The sequence below is a fragment of the Rhinopithecus roxellana genome, chromosome 20 (assembly GCF_007565055.1).
Source record: "Rhinopithecus roxellana isolate Shanxi Qingling chromosome 20, ASM756505v1, whole genome shotgun sequence".
Lineage (NCBI taxonomy): Eukaryota > Metazoa > Chordata > Mammalia > Primates > Cercopithecidae > Rhinopithecus > Rhinopithecus roxellana.
In genome coordinates this window covers 69,289,180-69,311,405 of record NC_044568.1, presented here as the reverse complement: position 1 = coordinate 69,311,405, position 22,226 = coordinate 69,289,180, and the positions used below count along the sequence as shown (strand labels likewise).

At 50.9% G+C, this 22,226-nt stretch overlaps 1 protein-coding gene across 2 annotated transcripts in view; it reads right to left on the bottom strand.

Moving 5' to 3' along the window:
• Window positions 1-213: 213 nt before the first annotated feature.
• ADCY9 (adenylate cyclase 9) overlaps window positions 214-22,226 on the bottom strand; it is a 166,927-nt gene continuing 144,914 nt past the window's right edge. For both annotated transcript variants that reach the window (XM_010376033.2, XM_010376034.2), the window contains exons 7-11: window positions 21,263-21,471; window positions 16,854-17,013; window positions 14,940-15,088; window positions 11,852-11,893; window positions 214-4,509 (exon numbers count right to left, since the gene is read on the bottom strand). In XM_010376033.2, coding sequence (XP_010374335.2) covers window positions 3,318-4,509; window positions 11,852-11,893; window positions 14,940-15,088; window positions 16,854-17,013; window positions 21,263-21,471 — 1,752 coding nt within the window. In that variant the 3' untranslated portion in view covers window positions 214-3,317. The remainder of the gene's footprint in view (window positions 4,510-11,851; window positions 11,894-14,939; window positions 15,089-16,853; window positions 17,014-21,262; window positions 21,472-22,226) is intronic.

The following is a 22,226-nucleotide window of genomic DNA, read 5'->3' as shown; positions in this document are numbered from 1 at the left end:
CTCAACTGCAGCAAATATATCCAATTAAAAAAAAATAACATACACACAAACAGGGTTTTTCACTTGCCCTGTTTCTGGAGTCATGATGTGAAGGAGAGGCAAACCCACCCAGGCAGCCACAGATCGCAGAAAACACGAGATGTCCAAGGAAGACGGCCCTCCTCTCTGAAGCAGCGCTCATCTTTTCAATAAGAAAATACCAGGCATCAAATATTTAAATTTTAGAATATTTTAATGTCCATTTCTTCAGTGAATGCATTTTGAAATTATTAGAATTAACAATTTAAAAAGAGCAGATCAAAGGAATATGGAAAATGCAAACAGTCGGTTCTTGCTAATTCAATTTCAGATTCTAGGCATGATGTGATTTTCCAAACAACCAATTTTAAAAAAACAAAACAAAACAACTTACCTCGTAAATCTAGAAATTCAAATGCAGACATGTCTTTGGAAACTACAAATGATTGCAGCCCATGTAACAGGAAGCACGCGGCCTTTGGCTCTCCGGAACGTGTGCAAATGTGCAGGTGGGGCCCCCGCGGGTGACGTCGGTGTGGATGGAGTCACAGGTGTGGCAGAGCCCGTGGGACTCTCAAGCTATTCGAGGGTTTTGTAACTGATGCTCTACATTTGTTTGCATTGGATAAAATTGTGTGTGCTTGTTTACCATATATATATATGGATATATAATTCCATCTGAGCTGGGGCTGAGAAGAAAATAGCAATTGCAACTCAAAGCAACTATTTACACACATTCAATGCTGAAGTATTGCTTCCTGCCCTAAGTTCCTAAGAGGTATTGCCACCCTGAAGCACGACCCATGCCGTCAGCAGCCCTCGTGCCAGCTGCTTAGAAACTCGTGTCTCCAGCACGATGTGCTCACTGCCAACAGACGGAGATGCACGGCGTTTCTGCTGCAGAGAGTCTGCGGTTCTGCACTGAGGTATGCTTCGGAGCAGGGGACGGGGGGGACCCGAGGGGCTTCGTGGCCCAGAGAGAATGTCTGCACTGGCTGGTTAGGAAGGCTCAGGGTGTTTTTAAAGACAACGTTAAGCTCTGGGTGAGTTTGCACGGGGCTGAACCAGATTCCACTTTGTAGCTCCTTGGGTTCCTGGGCTGAGGAATCACAAAGACCTTTGTGGTAGGGGAAGGAAAAGGGCTTGATGGGGAAGTGTGTGCAGAGAAGAACTAAGCAGAGCATGTTCTGAGCGAGAGAGCAAGGACATGAGCAAACGCCTAGCCCCTCAAAGCTACACAGCCCGGAGGGGAAAGGGGTGGGGAGGACATTCAAATACACACCTTAATACTGATGCAGAAAGAGCTTCATGTGACCACAATCCCCACGAACAAGGAAAGCATCAGGTAGTGTTTTTTAAGGAAAAAAAAAAATCTGCCGTGTTTCATAATATACATTCTTTAGAAGCAAGAGGTATTGTCACAACCACCCTTTCTTCGGTATTGGAAGACCAGCAAACTGACAGTCACACCTGATGGAAAACCTTACAGCTCATGGGGGTGCCCTGGACCCCCTGGACGCCGGGACCCCGGCTCTGGCTGTCCTGCTAGGTGGCCGTCCCGGGCACCGCCCCTGGAGAGGTGGTGGGTCAGAACTGTGACTTCTTCATGCCGGAGATGAGGGCAATCTGTATGTCTTTGGGGAGGAGGAGTGATGATGGGATGGGGACTGATGCGGTGTGAGAATAAGACAGTGAGATTTGTCAGTGGAAAGCAAAATGCATAGGGACATCGGGCAAGAATGACAAGAAGCGCACCCAGGGCCTCCTTAGCATCGCTGGGGTCCCCTGAAAGAGTGGCTACGACTCCGACCGGACAACTCGGGTGAGTTCACTTCCACATAAACTTCAGACTCAATGCGGCAAAACATAATCAGACAGGACCAGCAGCTGAGCGCCTGGAGGGAGCTCGCCTGGGTCTCTCACACCACCCTTGGGATTCCGCCCCCCACAAACCCCGCGTTTGCACCCAGATGACTCTGTCCCTAGATACGGTGTAAGAACTCCGTCTCAGAGGCTGGAATTCGCTCCCCGGATTAAATCCTGCCACAGATAGGCCCTGTGCCATCTGAGAGCGGGAGGGAGCCAAGAAACTTCTTGAATTTGTGGAAGCCAAGATGGTACTAGTGCTGCTGGCCCAGACCCCTGTGGTACTGAGCTGGACCCCGGCAGGGAGGAGCCCCCGTGGGCGGCAGGGGCAGCTGCTGAGCTTCTATTCCCCTAGCCTCAAAATCGCACTGGCCATGCTTTGGGGTCTCACTCAGATCCCCCTTGGGGTGGTGAGCTTGGGGGTGGCCCCAGGTGGCCAACACACAAGAGAGACCTCTGGTTATCTTCCTGGGAACTCCCCTCCCCTGTGGCTACGTCCCCCTACCCTGAGGACCCAGCACCCCTGCCCGGGAGCGCACATGCTTCTGGATAAATAAATAAATAAATAAATGCAACCTCGGACGTTTATTTGGTGTTCCCCGCTCTGATGAGTCAGCTTCCGGGACCAACGCCTCCATTCCCGACGGGAAGACCCCTTGGGTGGAGGGTCGGGGGTGAGCGGCGGCTCTGAGACCCCGAGGCCTGGCCACACGGGCGTTGTGCCCAGCTGGCATTTGCCGTCTTGGCCTGCATGCATGTGGGGGAGCCCCTGAACCCGCTCAGTGCAGGGAGTGTGGATCACCCACAGCCCACGGGGCCCGGTGCTCCGGGAAAGTGCGGGTGGGCAATGGGGGGTGGCAGAGCTGTCGTGATGCGCCCCCTTCGCACCCCCTCTTGGTGGATTACTGGCACTTTATATCAGATTCATGAATGCAAGTGTGTGCGCATGTGTGCTTACATAGAGAGGTCAGGTCGCTGGGGAACACTGCGACGGAGACAGAAACAAAATAAACTCAAAAACAGGGTATTAGCCAGGGAACCGAAAACAGTCTCACGGGACGTGGGAAAAAGCAATAAAAATGAGATCTTAACCACAGCTTTTGTTCTAAAAGTCAAATAATACCTAAAGCCATGATCTCCACTGGCGGCCTCTGTCCCGAAACTCGAGGCTGAGGCCAGCCCTGAAGGCACTTGTTCTCCACCACGTGCTGAACGGATGACCCAGAGGCAGCGGGGTTTCCAGGGAATGGGGCGAAAGAAATGGATGAAAATGAACCCTGAATAACTGTGATCCACACAGAAGTTAGGGCTGAAATGACCACATAACACCACGTCCAGGGAGGGAAAGTGTGGCACTTTGAAAGCACAACAGCCAAATACAAATATTATTGTGTTTCGACAAACAGCACCTCGGGCAGCGGGTGGGCGCCGCCTCACACACTCTTTGAAACGTTGAGCTTGGTGAGTTCGTTGGCTTCTTCTATTCCCGTTTCGTCACAGACGTCTTTCTCTGTGGCTCTGCCAAATCGACCCCTTTCTTCGGCTTTGACGGGCTCCTTCCAGGGTCTCTTGGGGGACAGGTGGGCGTCCTTGGCCTGCGTGCTGCTGTCAGAACCCAGAGATGTCTTGTCCACATACTGGACAGAAGGCACCAGGTTGGCAATCTCGTCTGTGGGAGACCGTCCGATGCTACCATCCACCTGGACGCGGATGTCTGGGGAGATGGACAGCTGGTGCTGCGGGAAGACCCCGTGGTCCGTGCACTTTGGGTACAAGTAGGTTTTCATCTGGCCTTTCCCCTTGACGTTCACGGTCCCTCTGTAGTCGAAGTCGTAGCCCATCTTACTCAAGACACGGTAGCTCTCTTCGCTCACCTGGATGCGGCACTCCACGCCGGTGGTGTCCATCCTGCTGGCGATGTTGACGGTGTCTCCCCAGATGTCATACAGCAGCTTGGTGGTGCCGATGACCCCGGCCGTGAGGGGCCCGTGGTTGAAGCCGACGCGGAGCTTGAAGTTGAACCACAGCATGTTGCTGTTGAAGTCGTCCACCACCCGCATCATCTCCTTGGCGAACTCGAACAGGATCTGCAGATGCTCCTGTGGGTGGCTGCCATCCTGGGCCTGCGCGGTGTTCAGCCCTGACGCCGCCATGTACGTGGCTCCGATGGTCTTGATCTTCTCGATGCTGCTGTAGTCCGGCTTGCTTAGGAGCTCATCGAAGTCCCCGATGAGCTCGTTGAGGACCCGGTAGCACTCCTTGCCACCCTCATAGTTCTCCTCGTAGAACTCACTGAAGTTGACGATGCTGGCGAAGATCACCCCTCCGCTGTCGTGGTTCTTGGAGTAGGTCTGGGACACCTTCAGCTGCTCAGCCACGTGGTAGGGGATGATGTTTCTCAGCAGCCAGTCCGCCTGATCCCGCATGCTCTGGATCTTGGTGCGGTGAAGATCCGCTTCCACGTCCCCATGGTAGTGGAGACGGTAGCTGACTTCAAATTCGCGATTCAGGAACCAGACCAACAAGAGCAGGAGAAAGAAGACGAGAACCACCTCCTGGCCGATGAGGCTGGCCGGCCGCCGGAGGTCATGCGGCACCGAGCTATTGCACGGGTTCCTCCCGGAACTGGAGAGCAAAGACACGGGAAAGGGAGAGGTTACTGCTCGGCGCTTCCAAGTTCAGAACAGCCCCGCTAGCTATGCAAAGCCTTGTTGAGTCCAGGCCTTCAACAACCTGAAGCTGTCAAGCTGCCCATTTCTGGTTCGGGCTGGCTGAAGGTGTGGAGGAATAAAGACTAACTTTTGAAACTGATTTATTTGATTTTCTTAAATAGAGGTGGGGTCTTACCGTGTTGCCCAGGCGGGTCTTGCACTCCTGGGCTCCTCCTGCCTTGGCCTCCGAAAGTGCTGGAATTACAGGCATGTGCTGCTGTGCCCAGCCCTGTAACTAACTTCTTTAATAAGTGTTTGGTAATCGTTTTTCTTTTTTTTTTTTAAGAAGTCTTTAGCTTCTTTTAAAAATCTTTTCTTTTCTCTCTCTCCTTTGTTTTTTTAGAGACACGGTCTCTGCTGTCCAGGCTGGAGTGCAATGGCACAGTCATGGCTCACTGCAGCCTTAAACTCCTGGGCTCAAACGATCCTCCTGCCTCAGCCTCCTAAGTAGCTGGGATTACAGGCATGCACCACCACGCCTGGCTAATTAAAACAAATTTTTTTGAAGAGACAGGGTCTTGCTTGTTGCCAAGGCTGGACTGAAACTCCTAACTTCAAGCCATCCTCCCACCTTGGCCTTCCAAAGTGCTGGGATGATAGGCTTCAACTGTGCCTGGCCTACCATCTTTTTTTTTTTTTTTTTAAGATTGACTCTTGCTCTGTTGCCCAGGCTGGAGTGCCGTGGTATGATCTTGGCTCACTGCAACCTCCACTTCCTGAGTTCAAGTGATCCTCCTGCCTCAGCCTCCCTCAGCTGGGACTATAGGCATGTGCCACCATGCCTGGCTAATTTTTGTATTTTTAGTAGAGACAGGGTTTCATCATGTTGGCCAGGCTGGTCTCAAACTCCTGACCTCAACATGATCTGCTTGCCTCAAAGTGCTGGGAGGACAGGTGTGAGCCACTGCAGCCGGCTTTTTGCTGAATGAACATTTTGAAAATAAGTTGCTGACATGACACTTCGGCTCTAAATAGTTCATATATATCTCCCAAGAATAAGGATGTTTCCCTGTGTAACTACAATATCATCATCGTACCCAAGAAATTTAACATTCTCTGATATATTTGGTTCTTAGATTTCTTTCTTTCTTTCTTTTTTTTTTTTTTTTGAGACGGAGTTTTGCTCTTGTTTACCAGGCTGGAGTGCAATGGCAAGATCTTGGCTCACTACAACCTCTGCCTCCCGGGTTCAAACGATTCTCCTGCCTCAGCCTCCCAAGTAGCTGAGTTTACAGGCGTGTGCCACCATGCCTGGCTAATTTTGTATTTTTAGTAGAGACGGGGGTTTCTCCATGTTGGTCAGGCTGGTCTCGAACTCCCGAGCTCAGGTGACCCACCCACCTCAGCCTCCCAAAGTGCTGGGATTACACGCGTGAGCCACCGTGCCTGGCCTTGGTTCTTAGATTTCTAATCCAATAAACTTGTCATTTTACAAACAGCTTTTATGAGTTCTATACTCTCAACCTATATAAAAAAGTTTGACAAGACACCATTTCCCCGATTCCGGGTTAATTCTTTTTGCCGAAATCACTCAGGACAATGCTAACATCTTACCCGGTGCCGTTATTTCCTCACGGCTGTGCGGTGTTCTAGCACTCGGAAATTCTGTAATTTAACCAGATTCCTCCTGATGGAACTGGGCCCGAGTCTGTCTTTTTCTACCACAAACAGTGTCACAGGGAATATTCCTCTACCCCTATATTTGTGCGTATGGAAGTGCTGAGGCATTTTAAATATTGCACATTTGGAATGTCCTTAGAAATTTCCAAATTGCCCTTCTAAACAAGGCTGACCCAGTTTCTGCTCCCCCTCTTTTTTTTTTTGAGAAGGAGTCTCGCTCTGTCACAGGTTAAAGTGCAGTGGTGTGATCCCATCTCACCGCAAACTCTGCCTCCTGGGTTCAAGCAATTCTCCTGCCTCAGCCTTCTGCGTAGCTCGGACGACAGGTGCACACCACCATGCCCAGATTATTATTATTATTATTATTTTGGTAGAAACGGGGTTTCACCACGTTGGCTGGGCTGGTCTGAAACTCCTGACCTCAAATGATCTGCCTGCCTTGGCCTCCCAAAGTGCTGGGATTATACGTGTGAGCCACCACACCTGGCTGAGCAGCATAATTTCTTAAAGTTTGTTTGGAATATATATATATATACACACACACACGTGTATGTACATGTATACACACACATATACACACATATATACATATATATATAATTTTTTTTTTTTTTTAAAGAGGGTCTTTCTCTGTCACCCAAGTTGGACTGCAGTGGTGCGATCCTAGCTCACTGCAGCTTGGACCTCCCAGGCTAAAGTGATCCTCCCGCCTCAGTCTCCAGATTAGCTAGGCCTACAGGCATGCACCACCACACCTGGCTAATTTTTTGAACCTTTTGTAGAGATGAGGCCTTACTATGTTGTCCATGCTGGTCTCAAAGTCTTGGGTTCAAACAATTCTGCTTCTGCCTCCCCAGTGTGCTGGAATACATTTTTTCCCATTTAAAAATACTACACACTCATCATAGGAAATGTAGAAATAAAACAGAAAAAAAAGATTCGTCCATCGTCCTGCCATCCAGAGGCAATCACTATTAACATTTGTTGAACTGCCTTCTAGTCTTTTTCTTTTTTACAACACCGTGACTGTTCTGTTCATGCAAACTTTGTACCCTGATGCATTCCTCCCGTGCACAGAGTAGGCCACTTGATTTGATGCAATAATGGGCTTGGTCACTATATACTTCTATATGCAATAGGCGGATCCACAGTTTAGACAGCTCCATCACACTGGAAAGCTCAACTCTTTTTCTTTTAGAGACAGGGTCTCACCATATTGTGCAGGCTGGTCGTGAACTCCTGAGCTCAAGCAATCTGCCTGCCTTGGCCTCCCAAAGTGCTGGGATTACGGGGATGAGCCACCGCACCCGGCCAAAACTCATTTACCCGGCCAAAACTCATTTTTTTTTTCTTGCTCTGTCGTCCTGGCTGGAGTGCAGTGGTGCAATCTTGGCTCACTGCAACCTCTGCCTCCAGGTTCAAGTGATTCTCCTGCCTCAGTCTCCCAAGTAGCTGGGACTACAGGTGTACGCCAGCATGCCTGGCTAATTTTTCTATTTTCAGTAGAAATGGGGTTTCACCATGTTGGCCAGGCTGGTCTTGAACTCCTGACCTCAGGTGATCCACCTGCCTTGGCCTCCCAAAGTGCTGGGATTACAGGCACGAGCCACCATGCCTGGCCAAAAGCTCAATTCTTTAATCAAAGGGTTTAATGAGTTTTACTAACTGTGACTTGGGATATTAAAGAACAATGAGCTTGACCTGTATGGTCATCATGGTCCTCTGTGAAGCACAACCGCAAAAGCCCTGGCTGTGGGTGGAACAGAATCCCTGGGCTCCACCCTGGCTGGACCGCGGTGCAGCGCGGTTGGGTAGGCCAAGATTCTGGGTCTCGGTTTCCTTGCATGTGAGCTGTGAAGATGGACTGGAGTGTGGCTACCTTCCTTCTGGCCTAAGGTTCTGTGCAGGAAAGGCCTGCCTGCAAAGGTGGTGGCTGGCACCGGGGAGCTGGGATTTGGAGAGGGTTCCCGCCATTCTTTGACAAGAGTGGCTCACGATGCCTACGCTGCATAAACAAGGAGGTTTACACTGAATACCCGCTTTCCTGCTGGAAGTCTGGAATTTAGGCACATGCTAGGCAGAGGCTGCTGACCTGAACGGCCCCTAATACAAGCCTGGACACCGAGTCTTTAATGAGCTTCCCTGGTAGATAGCATGTTACAAGTGTTGTCACCACTTACTGCTGGAGGAAGTAAGCCCATCCCGTATGACTCCACGAGAAGACTGTTGGAAGCTGGTGCTGGCTTCCTCCAAACATCAACCCAGACACCCTTCCCTTTGCTGATTCTGCTTTATGTCTTTTTACTGTAATAAATCACAGCCACGAGAGAGCGGATTGCGGAGTCCTGAGTCCACCCGGGGCTGGTCTTGGGAGCCCTGATACGACTTCTCTCACCCAATGCCTATGACCAGGAACCAAGAGTCCTCCGCGGGAAGACACCGTGTGCCTCACTGACTCATTTCGCAAACTGTTATTGAAACAAATGACATTACGTATCCTACATCTCAAGTACTAAGCAAAACAACCATTTGTCACGATGATGACTCAAACATATTTCTGTCCAGCTCCTTGAGCCCTCGGGTTGGTTTTAAATAGAGCAGGAAGACAATGTGGACTGGGGGAAGGGTTTGTGAGCCCGTCTTGTTGGATTAGGAGTTGACCTTTCTTTTGATTTCTCAAAGTGGTGACACCGAGAACAGTCCCCTTCAGGAGCAGGTGTCACCAAGGTCTCACATCCCCGTTACATGCAGGGGGGTGTTTCCAGTCTCTGTGGTGGAAACGGGAGACTGCGTCTGGGCTTCTCAATCGGTTATCGCTTGTGCGGCCTGCTCTAATCTGTGGGAGCTAGAGCCAGCAGCACGGCCGACTCTGGAGATGGGCGCAGGCCAGGCCCTTCCAGGCAGAGGAGGGACAGCCGCACATGGGCTAGTGCCAGAAGGAGAGGGAGGCAGAGCATGGCGTCTGCTTTCCACCTTAGCTTCCAAGGAAGAAAAGTTATCATACACAGGACGTCCACTCAGAAACCAAGGGAGCTGCCTTGTCACAGAAGGCATCTGTAACAAACAGGTACGAGGGAAGCTTCCCAGCTAGAACCTGCGTTTCCTGTTCTAATACCAAAGGAACAAACGAGCTGATCCTATTCCTAAATTCAAATAGCAAAGGTCCATTTCAAAAAGAGGGATTTTTTTTTTTTTTTTTTTTGAGACGGAGTCTTGCTCTGTCCCCCAGGCTGGAGCGCAATGGTGCCATCTCAGCTCACTGCATCCTCTGCCTCCCGGGTTCTAGTGCTTCTCCTGCCTCAGCCTCCCGAGTAGCTGGGATTACAGGCGCCCACCACCACATCCAGCTAATTTTTGAATTTTTAGTAGGGATGGGGTTTCACAAACATGTTGTCAGGCTGGTCTCAAACTCCTGACCTCAGGTGATCCACCCACTCAGCCTCCCAAAGTGTTGGGAGTACAGGTGTGAGCCACCACGCCCGGCTCAAAAAGAGGAATTTCATGTGACTAAATGCAGGAGTTAATTTTTAAGTCATATATGGAAGTTAGAGTAAAATACAGTGTAATCCATTATCATGGAGAAGAGGGATTAAAACATCGAGAAAAACAGAAAGCAAACATCATTTGCAGGGCCAGCCAGCCAAACGTGGCTTCGGTGAACACCTTGGTATATTTCAGTGCCATTTAATTTCTTTCTTTTTTTTTTTTTTTTGAGACGGAGTCTCGCTCTGTCGCCGAGGCTGGAGTGCAGTGGCCGGATCTCAGCTCACTGCAAGCTCCGCCGCCCGGGTTTACGCCATTCTCCTGCCTCAGCCTCCCTGAGTAGCTGGGACTACAGGCGCCTGCCACCTCGCCCGGCTAGTTTTTTGTATTTTTTTTTTAGTAGAGACTGGGGTTTCACCGTGTTAGCCAGGATGGTCTCGATCTCCTGACCTCAATGATCCGCCCGTCTCGGCCTCCCGAAGTGCTGGGATTACGGGCTTGAGCCACCGCGCCCAGCCACAGTGCCATTTAAAATCTACCCTAGCGATGTGGTCAGGTCAGGGGAGAGGGAGTCACCAGTGGTGGGGTTAGGGGCTTCTGGGGTGCTGGTAATGGTTTACTTCTTGGTGTGGGTGGCAGCTAAATGGGTGTGTTCTCTGGTGAAAATCTACTGAGCTATCCTTTTATGATCAGGTACTCTTCTGTGCATACTGACATATACATCAATAAAAGGTTAAAAAAAAGATGCTAGATGCTTTACTTTTAAATACTACAGCTGTAATCATTACTCATTCATTATATCCTACGTATTACATCTCATACAAATCTCTACTATATATAAATACCTAGTTGTACCTACAGTACATAATTTCACCTAGTAAATGAAAATCTTACATGTTTTCCGTATTTGCTGCATTTTCACAGGTGTAATATTGGAATAAATGTAGAATCAATTAATTTATTTATTATTGACAACTGTAGTTGTTAATGAATCTTTTTTTTTTTTTTTTTTTGAGACAGAATCTCACTCTGTTGCCCAGGCTGGAGTGCAGTGGCCAATCTCGGCTCACTGCGACCTCCGCATCCCAGGTTCAAGCAATTCTCATGCCTCAGCCTCCCAAATGGCTAGGATTCCAGATGCCCCCCCACCACCCCAGCTAATTTTTGTATTTTTAGTAGAGACGGGGTTTTGCCATGTTGGCCAGGCTGGTCTTGAACTCCTGACCTCAGGTGATCCACCCACCTCAGCCTCCCAAAGTGCTGGGATTACAGGCGTGAGCCACCGTGCCTGGCCGTTTTCTTTTTTCTTTTTTGAGACGGAGTCTTGCTGTGATAACCAGGCTGCGATGCAAGGGCACCATCACAGCTCAATACAGCCTCGAATTCCTGGCCTCATGCCCACCTTAGCCTCCCGAGTAGCTGGGACTACACGTGCATACCACCACACCTAGCTAATTTTTAAATTTTTTTGCAGAAACAAGATTTTGCTATGCTGTTCAGGCTGGTCTAGAACTCCAGGCATCAAGTAATCTTCCCGCCTTGGCCTCCCAAAGTGCTGGGATTACAGGCGTGAGTTCCCACGTCCGGTCTTTTCCTGTCTGCTTTGATTTTCTCTCCCTTCCTCTCAAATCTGTCCATCTTTTCTTTGTGGTACTAGTTATTATTTGTAAGCCTGGAAAGTTATCTCAGTTTTAGAGGCTTGAAAACTATTGAATTTTACTTTTTCTAGATTTTATATCATTTAATTTTTATTTCTGAATCTTCGATTTATTTAGAATTGATTCTGATGTTTACAGTAAAGCAAGGTTCAAACATTTCATATTTTGAATTTCAAGTCAGTTATTTTAAAATATTTTACAAAATAACTTTTTTTCTTTGATTTGCGAGATTTCCTTTGCTGCATGTGAAAGTCTTACATAAAATTACTATGACTTTAATGTCTTATTAAAATAATAAAACAAATTTTATTTTCCTCATTAGACATTATAACTATGATGTATTTCAACAAGGAGATACTTTCCACTTTCTATTATAAGAATGCACATATTGTTCATTTTATTCAAGATCCCACTGTTTTCAGGAAGCTTAGAAATGGGTGGGGTAATATAGCCACTCTCGTTTATTCAGACAGAGGCACAATATTAAAAGCTTACCTGAAATTCTGTACTGCGTCAAGGGGCGAAGTTAATACAGAACTGAAATTAAAATGCAGAAAAATGTTATTATAAAGAACAAAGAAGACATTCTACAAGACAACCTGAGGAGTCTGAACAAACTACGTTCCTGTTTTAGACGCGACTGTGACATCGACATAAAGCCACCTGCTTCTACCTCTTCCTTCACGCCTGCGTCTCCCAATGCTGGGGGCAGTTCCCTGGGTAAAGTTGAGTTTATGTCTTTGTTTACTATCCAGCATCCTCTCTATCCTTGTGAGGCTCAGCAACGGTGATGGGATTAGGGGCTCTGGGGGTCTCACGTGGATGGAGGAGTTCTGGGCCGAGGGGAACTACAACCACCATCTCTATCCCAGATCTGCTATTTGAACTCTGGGCGCAAGAGCGGCAGAGGGGTCCCCCATCACTGTGGCTCCCCAGCTCCAGGTGGAAAAGCCCCGCAGCCACGACTAACGGCCACTGTGAATGCCCGACGAGGGACCTGTGATGGATTTAAAAGGTAGCAAGCAGTTTGCTGGATTTCATACTCTCGAGAAAGAGCTTATCGTGACCATCGTTCTAGATGGCCACACCGTCAGAAAAATCCAAGTCTGCTTTATTTTGCTTAATCTATTCATTAAAGTTTCAAGTACTGAATGACAGTCCTATTTCAAATTCCCCTTTTGATCTTAATTTGCAGGGAATTTAAATGTCTTCCGTATTGTGATTCTTGAGTAAACTGAGGACGGATGCTCACGCGGCCCATGGCTGGACTGCTTAACCAAAGGTACCCACGCCTACTCCATCTGATACTGACAATACTGCGGCAAATGGAATCATTTTGTGCTTTTGAATTTATTCAAGCAGAGGTCCTTGGCGACAGTAATGCCACTCCAAGGGGGCATTTTGGAAATGCCAGGGGTCCCTCTGGTTCTCTTAATAACTCAGGGAGCCAGAATGTTAAATCTCCTGCAAGGACAAGGAAGAAATATCCCATGTGACTTCAAAATATTCTGTGCATCTAAACCCTCTGTAATTGTAAACAGGCGGTTCTTCAATACACACTAACAGTGAAACATTTTTATAAGCAGTTATAGAAAAAGCCTAATATTTGGGAGAAGTTTATTACATGAATGGAAGCTTAATGGGTTTAAGATATCACAAAATATTTGAATAAACTGTTTACTGCTTACACTCTGCTATCCAAGGTATTACTGGATTTCCAACAACATATTTAGTTGAAAAGGCCTAAAATACCCTGAAACCAGTTGCAAGTGTGCAATAGGCAATTTGGGACTTACTTTTTACTTTTATTTTTGGAGACAGAGTCTCGCTGTGTCACCCAGGCTGGAGTGCAGTGGCACGATCTCGGTTCACTGCAACGTCCACCTCCTGGGGTCAAGCAATTCTCCTGCCTCAGCCCCCCGAGTAGCTGGGATTACAGGTGCACAATGCCACACCTGGCTAATTTTTTATATTTTTAGTAGAGACAGGGTTTCACCATGTTGTCCAGGCTGGTCTTGAACTCCCGAGCTCAGACAATCCACCTGCTTCAGCCTCCCAAAAGTGCTATGATTACAGGTGTGAGCACCGTGCCTGGCTGGGACTTATTTTTAACAAATCAATTAGTGTAACACATGAAAGATAGTGATCTTACTGGATGTCACTAATGGAAAATATTTTAAATGCAGCACCTCCTATCACTGCCATCCTATATGTTTTTACTTTTTTCTTTTTTTTTTTTGAGATGGAGTCTTGCACTGTCACCCAGGCTGGAGTGCAGTGGCGTGATCTCGGCTCACTGCAAGCTCCGCCTCCTGGGTTCACGCCATTCTCCTGCCTCAGTCTCCCGAGTAGCTGGGACTACAGGCGCCCACCACCATGCCCGGCTAATTTTTTGTACTTTTTTTATTAGAGACGGGGTTTCACTGTGTTAGCCAGGATGGTCTCGATCTCCTGACCTCATGATTCGCCTGCCTCGGCCTCCCAAAGTGCTGGGATTACAGGCGTGAGCCACCACACCCGGCCGTTTTTACATTTTTTGTAGTACAATGAGAACTGGGCTTGTCCCCAGAGGTCTACCAGCCTCCCTGACTCCTGTTTCTGTGTCTGCGCCATTCCACTCCTCAGCATCTATCAGTGATACGGTTTTGAAGGCCAATGTCCTCCTCGGTATACAGAGGATTTCAAAATAAAACACCTATGTTCAATGACTGGTCATTAATCCTATGTCTCATGACATCATATGGGGAATCGTTTTGACCTATTTATTATTATTTGTTTTTGATATGGAATCTCACTCTTGTCACCCCGGCTGGAGTGCAGTGGCGCAATCTCATCTCACTGCAACCTCTGCCTCCTGGGTTCAACCAGTTCTCCTACCTTAGCCTCCCAAGTAGCTGGGATTACAGGTGCTCGCCATCATGCCCGACTAATTGTCGTATTTTTAGTAGAGATGGGGTTTCACCATGCTGGCCAGGCTGGTCTTGAACTCCTGAGCTCAGATGATCTGCCTGCGCAGCCTCCTAAAGTACTGGGATTACAGGCGTGAGCCACTGTGCCCAGCCTGACATAATATTTAGAAATGAGGCCCAGGTGACTTGCCAGATCATCCTACGTCTTCACTCCTCCTTCCAGGCTGTGACCTGTCCTGGTTCACGAACCCTACCCTACTCAAGGAAAGTCAGCACCAGCTTCCTCTCCGCCTTCACGTCCACCTGTACCTCCGCCCTTTCGTGGCCTTGACCATCTTCTCTGAAATCCTTCAGGCCCCACTTTCTTAGATTTCATCCCATTCATCAGAAGTCACCTCACACCTGTAATGGCGGCATTATGTTTTTCAGGACGTCTACATTCAAACATCCAGAGTGCTGTTCTAAATGACACTCTTTTTCTTTCTTTTGCATATTATTCTAAGGGCATCTCATTAGCTCTTTGACGTGGTATGTGCTGAAAGCTATTTTGGGTCATGATGGGAAACATCTCTATCTAGATGTGAGAAGCAATGTGCAAATGCAGCGAGGCCCTAAGCGACCTCAGGAAAGATGGTCACGCACCCTGCTGCCCGCACACAGTGCTGGCCGCGTACCTGTCTGGGCACAGGGAGACGTAGAGCAGGAGCAGCGGCCCGGCCCCCACAACGGTGGCGAGAGATGACCTCATCCAGGAGCTGAGCTGGCAGAAGTTACAGTAGTGCACAACGGCAATCAGCGCGGCAGAGCCTGTGAACACTGGGAACTGCAAGAGCGAAAGGGTTAGGACAGCCGCCCAGGGCTCCCCAACCACCACTATACCTGGGCTGCCAAAACATTCGCCACTAATCCATGTTTCCTTTTTTTTGAGACAGAGTCTCGCTCTGTCGCCCAGGCTGGAGTGTGGCAGTGTGATCTCAGCTCACTGCAAACTCTGCCTCCCGGGTTCAAGTGATTCTCCTGCCTCAGCTTCCTGAGTAGCTGGGATGACAGGCTCCTGGCGCCATGCCTGGCTAATTTTTGTATTTTTAGTAGAGATGGGTTTTCACCATGTTGGCCAGGCTGGTCTCGAACTCCTGTCCTCAGGTGATCCACCTGCCTTGGCCTCCCAAAGTGTCTAGGATTACAGGCGTGAGCCACCGCGCCCGGCCTAATCCATGTTTGTGTGTAATCTAAAAATATCACCGATACCATCTGATTGCTTACTATCCCCAGTCAGTCTTACTTTTTTAGTGGGCAGTGTCAAGGACAGATCAAGCCTCTAGGTTCACTAGCCAGCATGAGGCTCCCTGTTCACACGGTACCACGCACCTCTGCAGGCGTGGGAAACGCCACGTGTCTCCGTGGAAAGGGAAGGGAGGCCTCCCGTTCGAGAACCACTGTGTGATCAGCTTCCTTCAAAAAGCTTTTCCTAGGGGCCCAATGAGATGTGATGTGGGGCTAAAGTGCCAAACACCATCAGCCCGCCCGGAAGCCCAAGCACAAGAAGCATCATCTCCCACGGCCGCGCTGGTTCCCTCTCCACGGAGTTGAGCAAAGGTCCCTTCCTGACCAGCAGCAGCCGATCCGGGCACGAGTCAATTCTGTCTGCCAGTTATGCTTCTCACATGGTTAGGAAACGTGGGGCAGACACTTGTTTGTAAAGTGTAAAGGAAAATGACTGATTTGGGACTTGATGAAGAACAAGGCACATTGGCGGGGACCCATGCCCACTGGGGACTCCCCAGCCCGGCCATTGCCAGCGCGTGAGCATCTGGGCAGCCCGGTGTTAAGTCGGCTCAGGACAGCAAAAGAGTTCGTGCCTCTTCGTGGGTTTATTTTTATTTTGTTTTGTTTTTAATTTTATTTTTATTTTGTTTTGAGATGGAGTCTCGCTCTGTCACCCAGGCTGGAATGCAGTGGCGCGATCTCTGCTCACTGCAAGCTCCGCCTTCTGGGTTCAGGTCATTCTCCTGCCTCAGCCTCCCAAGTGGCTGGGACTACAGGCACCCGCCACCACGCCTGGCTAATTTTTTGTATTTTTAGTAGAGACTGGGTTTCACCGTGTTAGCCAGATGGTCTCGATCTCCTGACCTGGTGATCCACCCGCCGTGGCCTCCCAAAGTGCTGGGATTACAGGTGTGAGCCACTGTGCCCAGCCCCATTTTATTTTATTTAGTGACGGAGTCTCACTCTGTCACCCAGGCTGGAGTGCGGTGGTGCAATCTCAGTTCACTGCAATCTCTGCCTCCCGGGTTCAAGAGATTCTCCTGCCTCAGCCTCCCGAGTAGCTGGGATTAAAGGTGAGCACCACTACGCCCAGCTAATTGTATTTTTTGTGAAACAGGGTTTCACCATGTTGACCAGGATGGTCTCAATCTCTTGACCTCATGATCCGCCCGCCTTGGCCCCCCAAAGTGCTGGGATTACAGGTGTGAGACACTGTGCCCAGCCAAAGCGTTTATTTTTAAATTGCTATCCCAAGTGATTTAAAGAGAGAGATTAGGGAGTCCAGGAGAACGTGGAAATAAAACGGCTGAGCCTTTACTTACGTGTATGTTTGTCTCAAATTCGGAGGTGACGTGGGAGTAGACAGCCAGTGCGGGGAGCGACACCAGGATGGCCCCGATGCAGTGACGTGGTAGCCAGCCGGCGATCCACTCCAGCAGGCGCTTGGTGCAGGCCATGACATCCTCCAGGAAGAACACCATCCTGCGAGAGGGACAGGGGTTAGGGACATCACTCCCTGCAGGAGTGATGGGGCCTGGGGTGGGTCATGGGCCTGGAGACAGGCACAAGGCTGCGGCCAGCACTGCCCTCCACGCTCTCCCATGCTGCCCCTGGGACGGGCATGGAAGCAGGCGTGGGGTAGGGGGTCTGCCTCCCTCACTTTTGGTAGAAGGCGAGGAAGCTGGGCTCAGCTCATTGTACCTGACTCTAGGGTCACATGTTGCCTTCTGATAAAATATGCTTGTGGAAAACACACGCTTCGCTTGTCTCAGAGAGCACGTGAGAGTATTACAGGCCCCAAGGAGAGTCTCCTGGGGGTCACCACGCTGCCGTCACCTGCTCCCATCAGCTTCTGAGGCAGGAGGTCTTGATGGGGGCAGCTCTGGAGGCACCCCGGAATTCTGTGGAGCCCCTGCAGTTGTCGCAGCAGGAGAGATGGTCCTGACATCTGGTGGGAAGGCACCAGGGACAGAGGCGTCCTGCATGTGGGCAGGTGCCACCCAGGGAGGTTCTGCCCTGCACCCCACACAGCAGCCATGCCCCGGGCACCCACAAAGGCGGAAGGCTGCTGACAGCATCTTAGCCCAGAGCCTGTCCCATCTACAAACAGAGAGTGCTCTGCGGTGACGCTGACACACTGGATTTCCCGGAGGGCAGCTCCTGTGGAAACTGAGTGGCGGTCATCTCTGCTCTGTTTGGGGCATCACCAAGGCCTGTTCCATGTTTCGGAAAATCACATCATAGGCCGAACCCGGCTCGTGGTGCCTGGACCACTAAACCCGCACACGCGTGCCGTCTGCATCTGGGCTGTCACGTTCATCATGCGTGTGCACAGCTTCAGGACTTCAGGCAGAGGGACCCTGTCATACATGAGGTCCAGCACCACGTATTTCATGTTAAAAGACTTCGTCCTTCTGAGCAGAGCGACGGTATGCACTGACTCGTTTTGCAGGTGTGTGTCTAGGCAGGCTCCGTTTCAGGAGTGTGATGTTGACACAGTAAAAAGTTCTGTATAAAGAAGCAGCGGAGCGTGTGGGCCAAGAACCACTGTGAGGAGGAGGAACAGGTCTTGGCTGAGCCCAGGGACCCCTGGGCCAATGGAGGGGGGCAGGTGGGGAGATGAGGAGAGGGTGTGGGGTCCTCGTGGGGAGGTTGTTGCCAGGGAACTGCGGATGGGCCTGCTGTCCCTGCCTCAGGAGAGGCTGGGCGGGGGCCGCTGTTGTGAAGAGCCTCTGGCACAAAGCCCCCCGCCCCGCCCGGTGGCCCGGCCTTCTGGCCTGAACACCTACCATGCCTCTGCCTCTTGGCTGCGTGGTGTGGCCAGGTGAGGAAACGCTCACCCTCCAGCCATTCCCCACAGGGACGCAGGCACAGTCTCACCCTTTTAGGGTACTGGACAGCCCTGGTTTCCTGATATTTAAAGGATAATGAAGGCTTTGGAACATTTCCAAGAATAACCACAAATATGCAGAATACAGAGGCCCCAGGAGAGGGGACAGAGGGAACCGAGTTCCCAGTCAGGAGTAGGAAAGATGTGAGGTGGCGAGGGGCCTTCATCCTGGTCCCCGAGTCTGCAGGGATCTGAAAATGAGACCTGCCATCCTCACACCTGCCGGGGCAGAGTAGAGAGGGAGACGCAGGAAGCCTCCTGGAGGTGGCAGGCGGGGCCTGGGCCAGTCACTGAGAAGGCGCCTGGCTTCCCTCCTCTACAGGAAAGGGATGGGGCGCCCGTACACCCCACAGCACAGGCTCCCGTCACGCTGGGGTCAAAAACACGGCCCTCAGGGGGGCCAGGGAAGCCTTTCAGGGTCTGGGCCTCTCCCAGGCTTGACGATTCCTGGTAAATGGAACTAAATCCCACCAGAGGCCTGTTTAGGGGTGCAGCAGCCACCACCTTCACCAGAGGTTTGGGGAGTGCGTCCGTGCAGGCGGGTCCAGCACACCTCACCCCAGCCCTCGGCAGTCTAGACCGAGCTTGGCCTCAATGCTTTAGAATTGGGTCTGAAGGAGTAGGGAATAATGGCTAAACGGTGCAAGTAAAAAGGCGTAGAGACAACGCTGGCCTCAGAGCCCTCAAGACACGACAACCACCCACATTAGAGGAAAACCTGGTGGTAGGCCAGGGAGGGCAGACCTGGGGGAGTGACTGCCCACGGGGACGGGTTTCTTTTTGGGGTGATGGAGGTGCCCGATAGTTACATAGTGGTGATATTCATACAATTCTTCAAATTTACTAAAAATCACTGAGTTTTGCCCACTTGCATGACTTTATTGTATGTAAATCATGTCACAATAAAGCTGATCCTTTTTTCTTTTTTGAGATGGAGTCATGCAGGCTGGAGTGCACCGGTGTGATCTCGGCTCACTGCAACCTCCACCTCCTGGGTTCAAGTGATTCTCCTGCCTTAGCCTCCCGAGTAACTGGAATTACAGGCACCCACCACCAAGACTGGCTTTTTTGTGTGTGTGTATTTTTAGTAAAGACAGGGTTTCCCCATGTTGGCCAGGCTGGTCTCGAACTCCCAGCCTCAGGTGATCCACCTGCCTCGGCCTCCCAAAGTGCTGGGATTACAGGTGTGAGTCACCACACCTGGCCTAAAGCTGATCTTTTTGGCCAGGTGCGGTGGCTCATGCCTGTAATCCCAGCACTTTGGGAGGCCGAGGCGGGCGGATCATGAGGTCAGGAGATCGAGACCATCCTGGCAAACACGGTGAAACCCCGTCTCTACTAAAAATGCAAAAAACTAGCCGGGCGAGGTAGTGGGCACCTGTAGTCCCAGCTACTAGGGAGGCTGAGGCAGGAGAATGGCGTGAACCCGGGAGGCGGAGCTTGCAGTGAGCCGAGATCGTGCCACTGCACTCCAGCCTGGGCGACAGAGCGAGACTCCGTCTCCAAAAAAAAAAAAAAAAAGCTGATCTTTTTAAAGAGGGAAAACCAACCAACCAGGGGCCTGAGGATGTCTGGTTTGGGTTCTGGGGAAGCAGGCCCCGGAAAGGCCTTCGGACGACGGCTCCTTTGGGAGGGGTCCCCAGAAGCACAAGAGGGCACTGAGGCAGGACGGGAGGCTGTGCCAGGAAGAGGGCTGCTCGCTGTAGGCGATGGGACGTGAGCCCAGAGAGTTCTGGGAAACAGTGAGCACGTGCCACAGAGAGCATGACCCATGGCGAAAGGGTCCTGGGTACGGCACAGGTGGGAGGGAGGAGGCAGGAATCCCAGCCTGCCCACCTCAGATGGGAGAAGCCAGCATTCCGGAGCTTCGGGCCAGACTCAAAGCCATTCGTCTCTGCCCTGGGATGCTGGATAAGGGCAGCAGATACTCAAGGTCAGGGCTGCCTCCCCATGTCTGTTTGAAGCCCAGCTCCTGGGCACAGTTGCTAGTGGGACTCTGCTAGGCTGGCAGCCGTCCTGTTGAGGGTGACAGGACCACGAAAGGGGCTTGTGGTGCCCAGGATGGGGACCACGCAGGGCCGCCTGCCTGCTCAGGAATGCTGAGACACTGCAAGCCCCCTCAGGGAGCCGGGTTGGTCCCAAGGGCCCGGCTTCCCCAAGACGCACCTGTGGTCCATTCGGAGCCTCTGTCCCCTTTAAAGTGAGCTTTTTATTATTGGGCTGTATGAGTTCTTTATCCATTCTAGATGTTAGACCTTGTCCGAGGCCTGATCTGCAAATGTTCCCTCCCATTCTGTGGGTTCTTTTGCTTTCCTGATGTTCTTGGCAGCACAACGGCTTAACTTTTGATGAAGTTGAGCTTGTCTCTTCTTTCTTCTGCTGGCATCATACCCAAGAGACCACCGCCTGAGGCAAGCACACGGAGATGCTGCTATGGGTCTATGTTTGGCTCCTGCACTCTGAAGAGGCGCCTGCTGACCCAGCCCCGCCTATCATCTGCCCCGACTCATGTATTTTCCTTTCCTTCCTCCAGATCATTTCCTATCTTCTCACCTTCTCCTCTGCAGTCTCTCACCCTGGAGATCCGGGGACGAGCTGGCAGCGGTCGGGGCTGTGGGGCACTGCCCCCTCCAGTGAGGTGGTCCCCCCGCATCTGGGCCAATGTGAGGGAGGGAGGATGCCAGGGCACAGGGCCGGGGGAGGACACGGGGGCCCATCTCCAGAAATCAGCCAGCAGGGACAGCTGGCTGGAGACCAGTCCAACTGCTCAGCCATAAGCCATAGAGCCAGAAGAGGGAGCTAATGGCTCAGAGCTGAAGACCCAGCCCACATGGTGCTTACCTGATGGACACTGCGAGGGACAGCACCTCCAGCAGCAGGGCCGCGCTGAAGACAGCCAGGGCGGCGGGTGGGGGAGGCGTGGTGGCCGCCTCGTACTTCAGGAAGCAGGTGGTGGACAGCGTCAGAAACACTGTGGTCGACAGAAACACATCCAGGAGGGAGCTGAAGGTGGGACTAGCAAACGTCTTCACGGGGGAGTTCTTTATGACCTGTTTGGAGCAGGAGTGGAGCAGAATGACTGGGTGGCCACGGGAGGCCAGGAGTGTAGTTCGGATGGAGAAACAGGCAACACGTGCTGAGCGCTGCTGCTCCGGGCCAGGCACGGGGCGGGAAGGCTCTCGGAGGGCTGTCTCCCTCTACTACCCCATTTAATACTAGGGAGTCCAAGGCACAGAGATGTTAAACTTGTCCAGGGGGCCGGGCACGGTGGCTCACGCCTATAATCCCCACACTTTGGGAGGCTGAGGCAGGAGGGTCGTTGGAGCCCAGGAGTTCAACGCCAGCCTGAGTAACACAGTGAGACCCCATCTCTACAAAAAATTTTAAAATTAGCCAGGCATGGCAGTGCGTGACTGTGGTCCCAGCTACTCAGGAGGCTGAGGCAGGAGGATCGTGTGAACCCAGGAGTTTGAGGCTGCAGTGAGCTACAATCATACCACTGCATTCCAGCCTGGGCAACAGAGAGAGACTCCGTCTACCAAAAATAAAATAATTAGCCGGGCCTAGTGGTTTGTGCCTGTAGTCCCAGGTACTTGAGGGGCTGAGGTGGGAGGACTGCTTGAGCCCAGGAGTTTGAAGCTGCAGTGAACTATGATCACACCACTGCAGAATGATACCCTGTTTCCAAAAAACAAACAAACAAACAAACAAAAAAACGCTGCCAGGGTCACAGAGCAATTGATTACGACCCAGCACATTCTCACAGACACGCTACATATGTAGCTGAAAGATGAGTTACTGACTG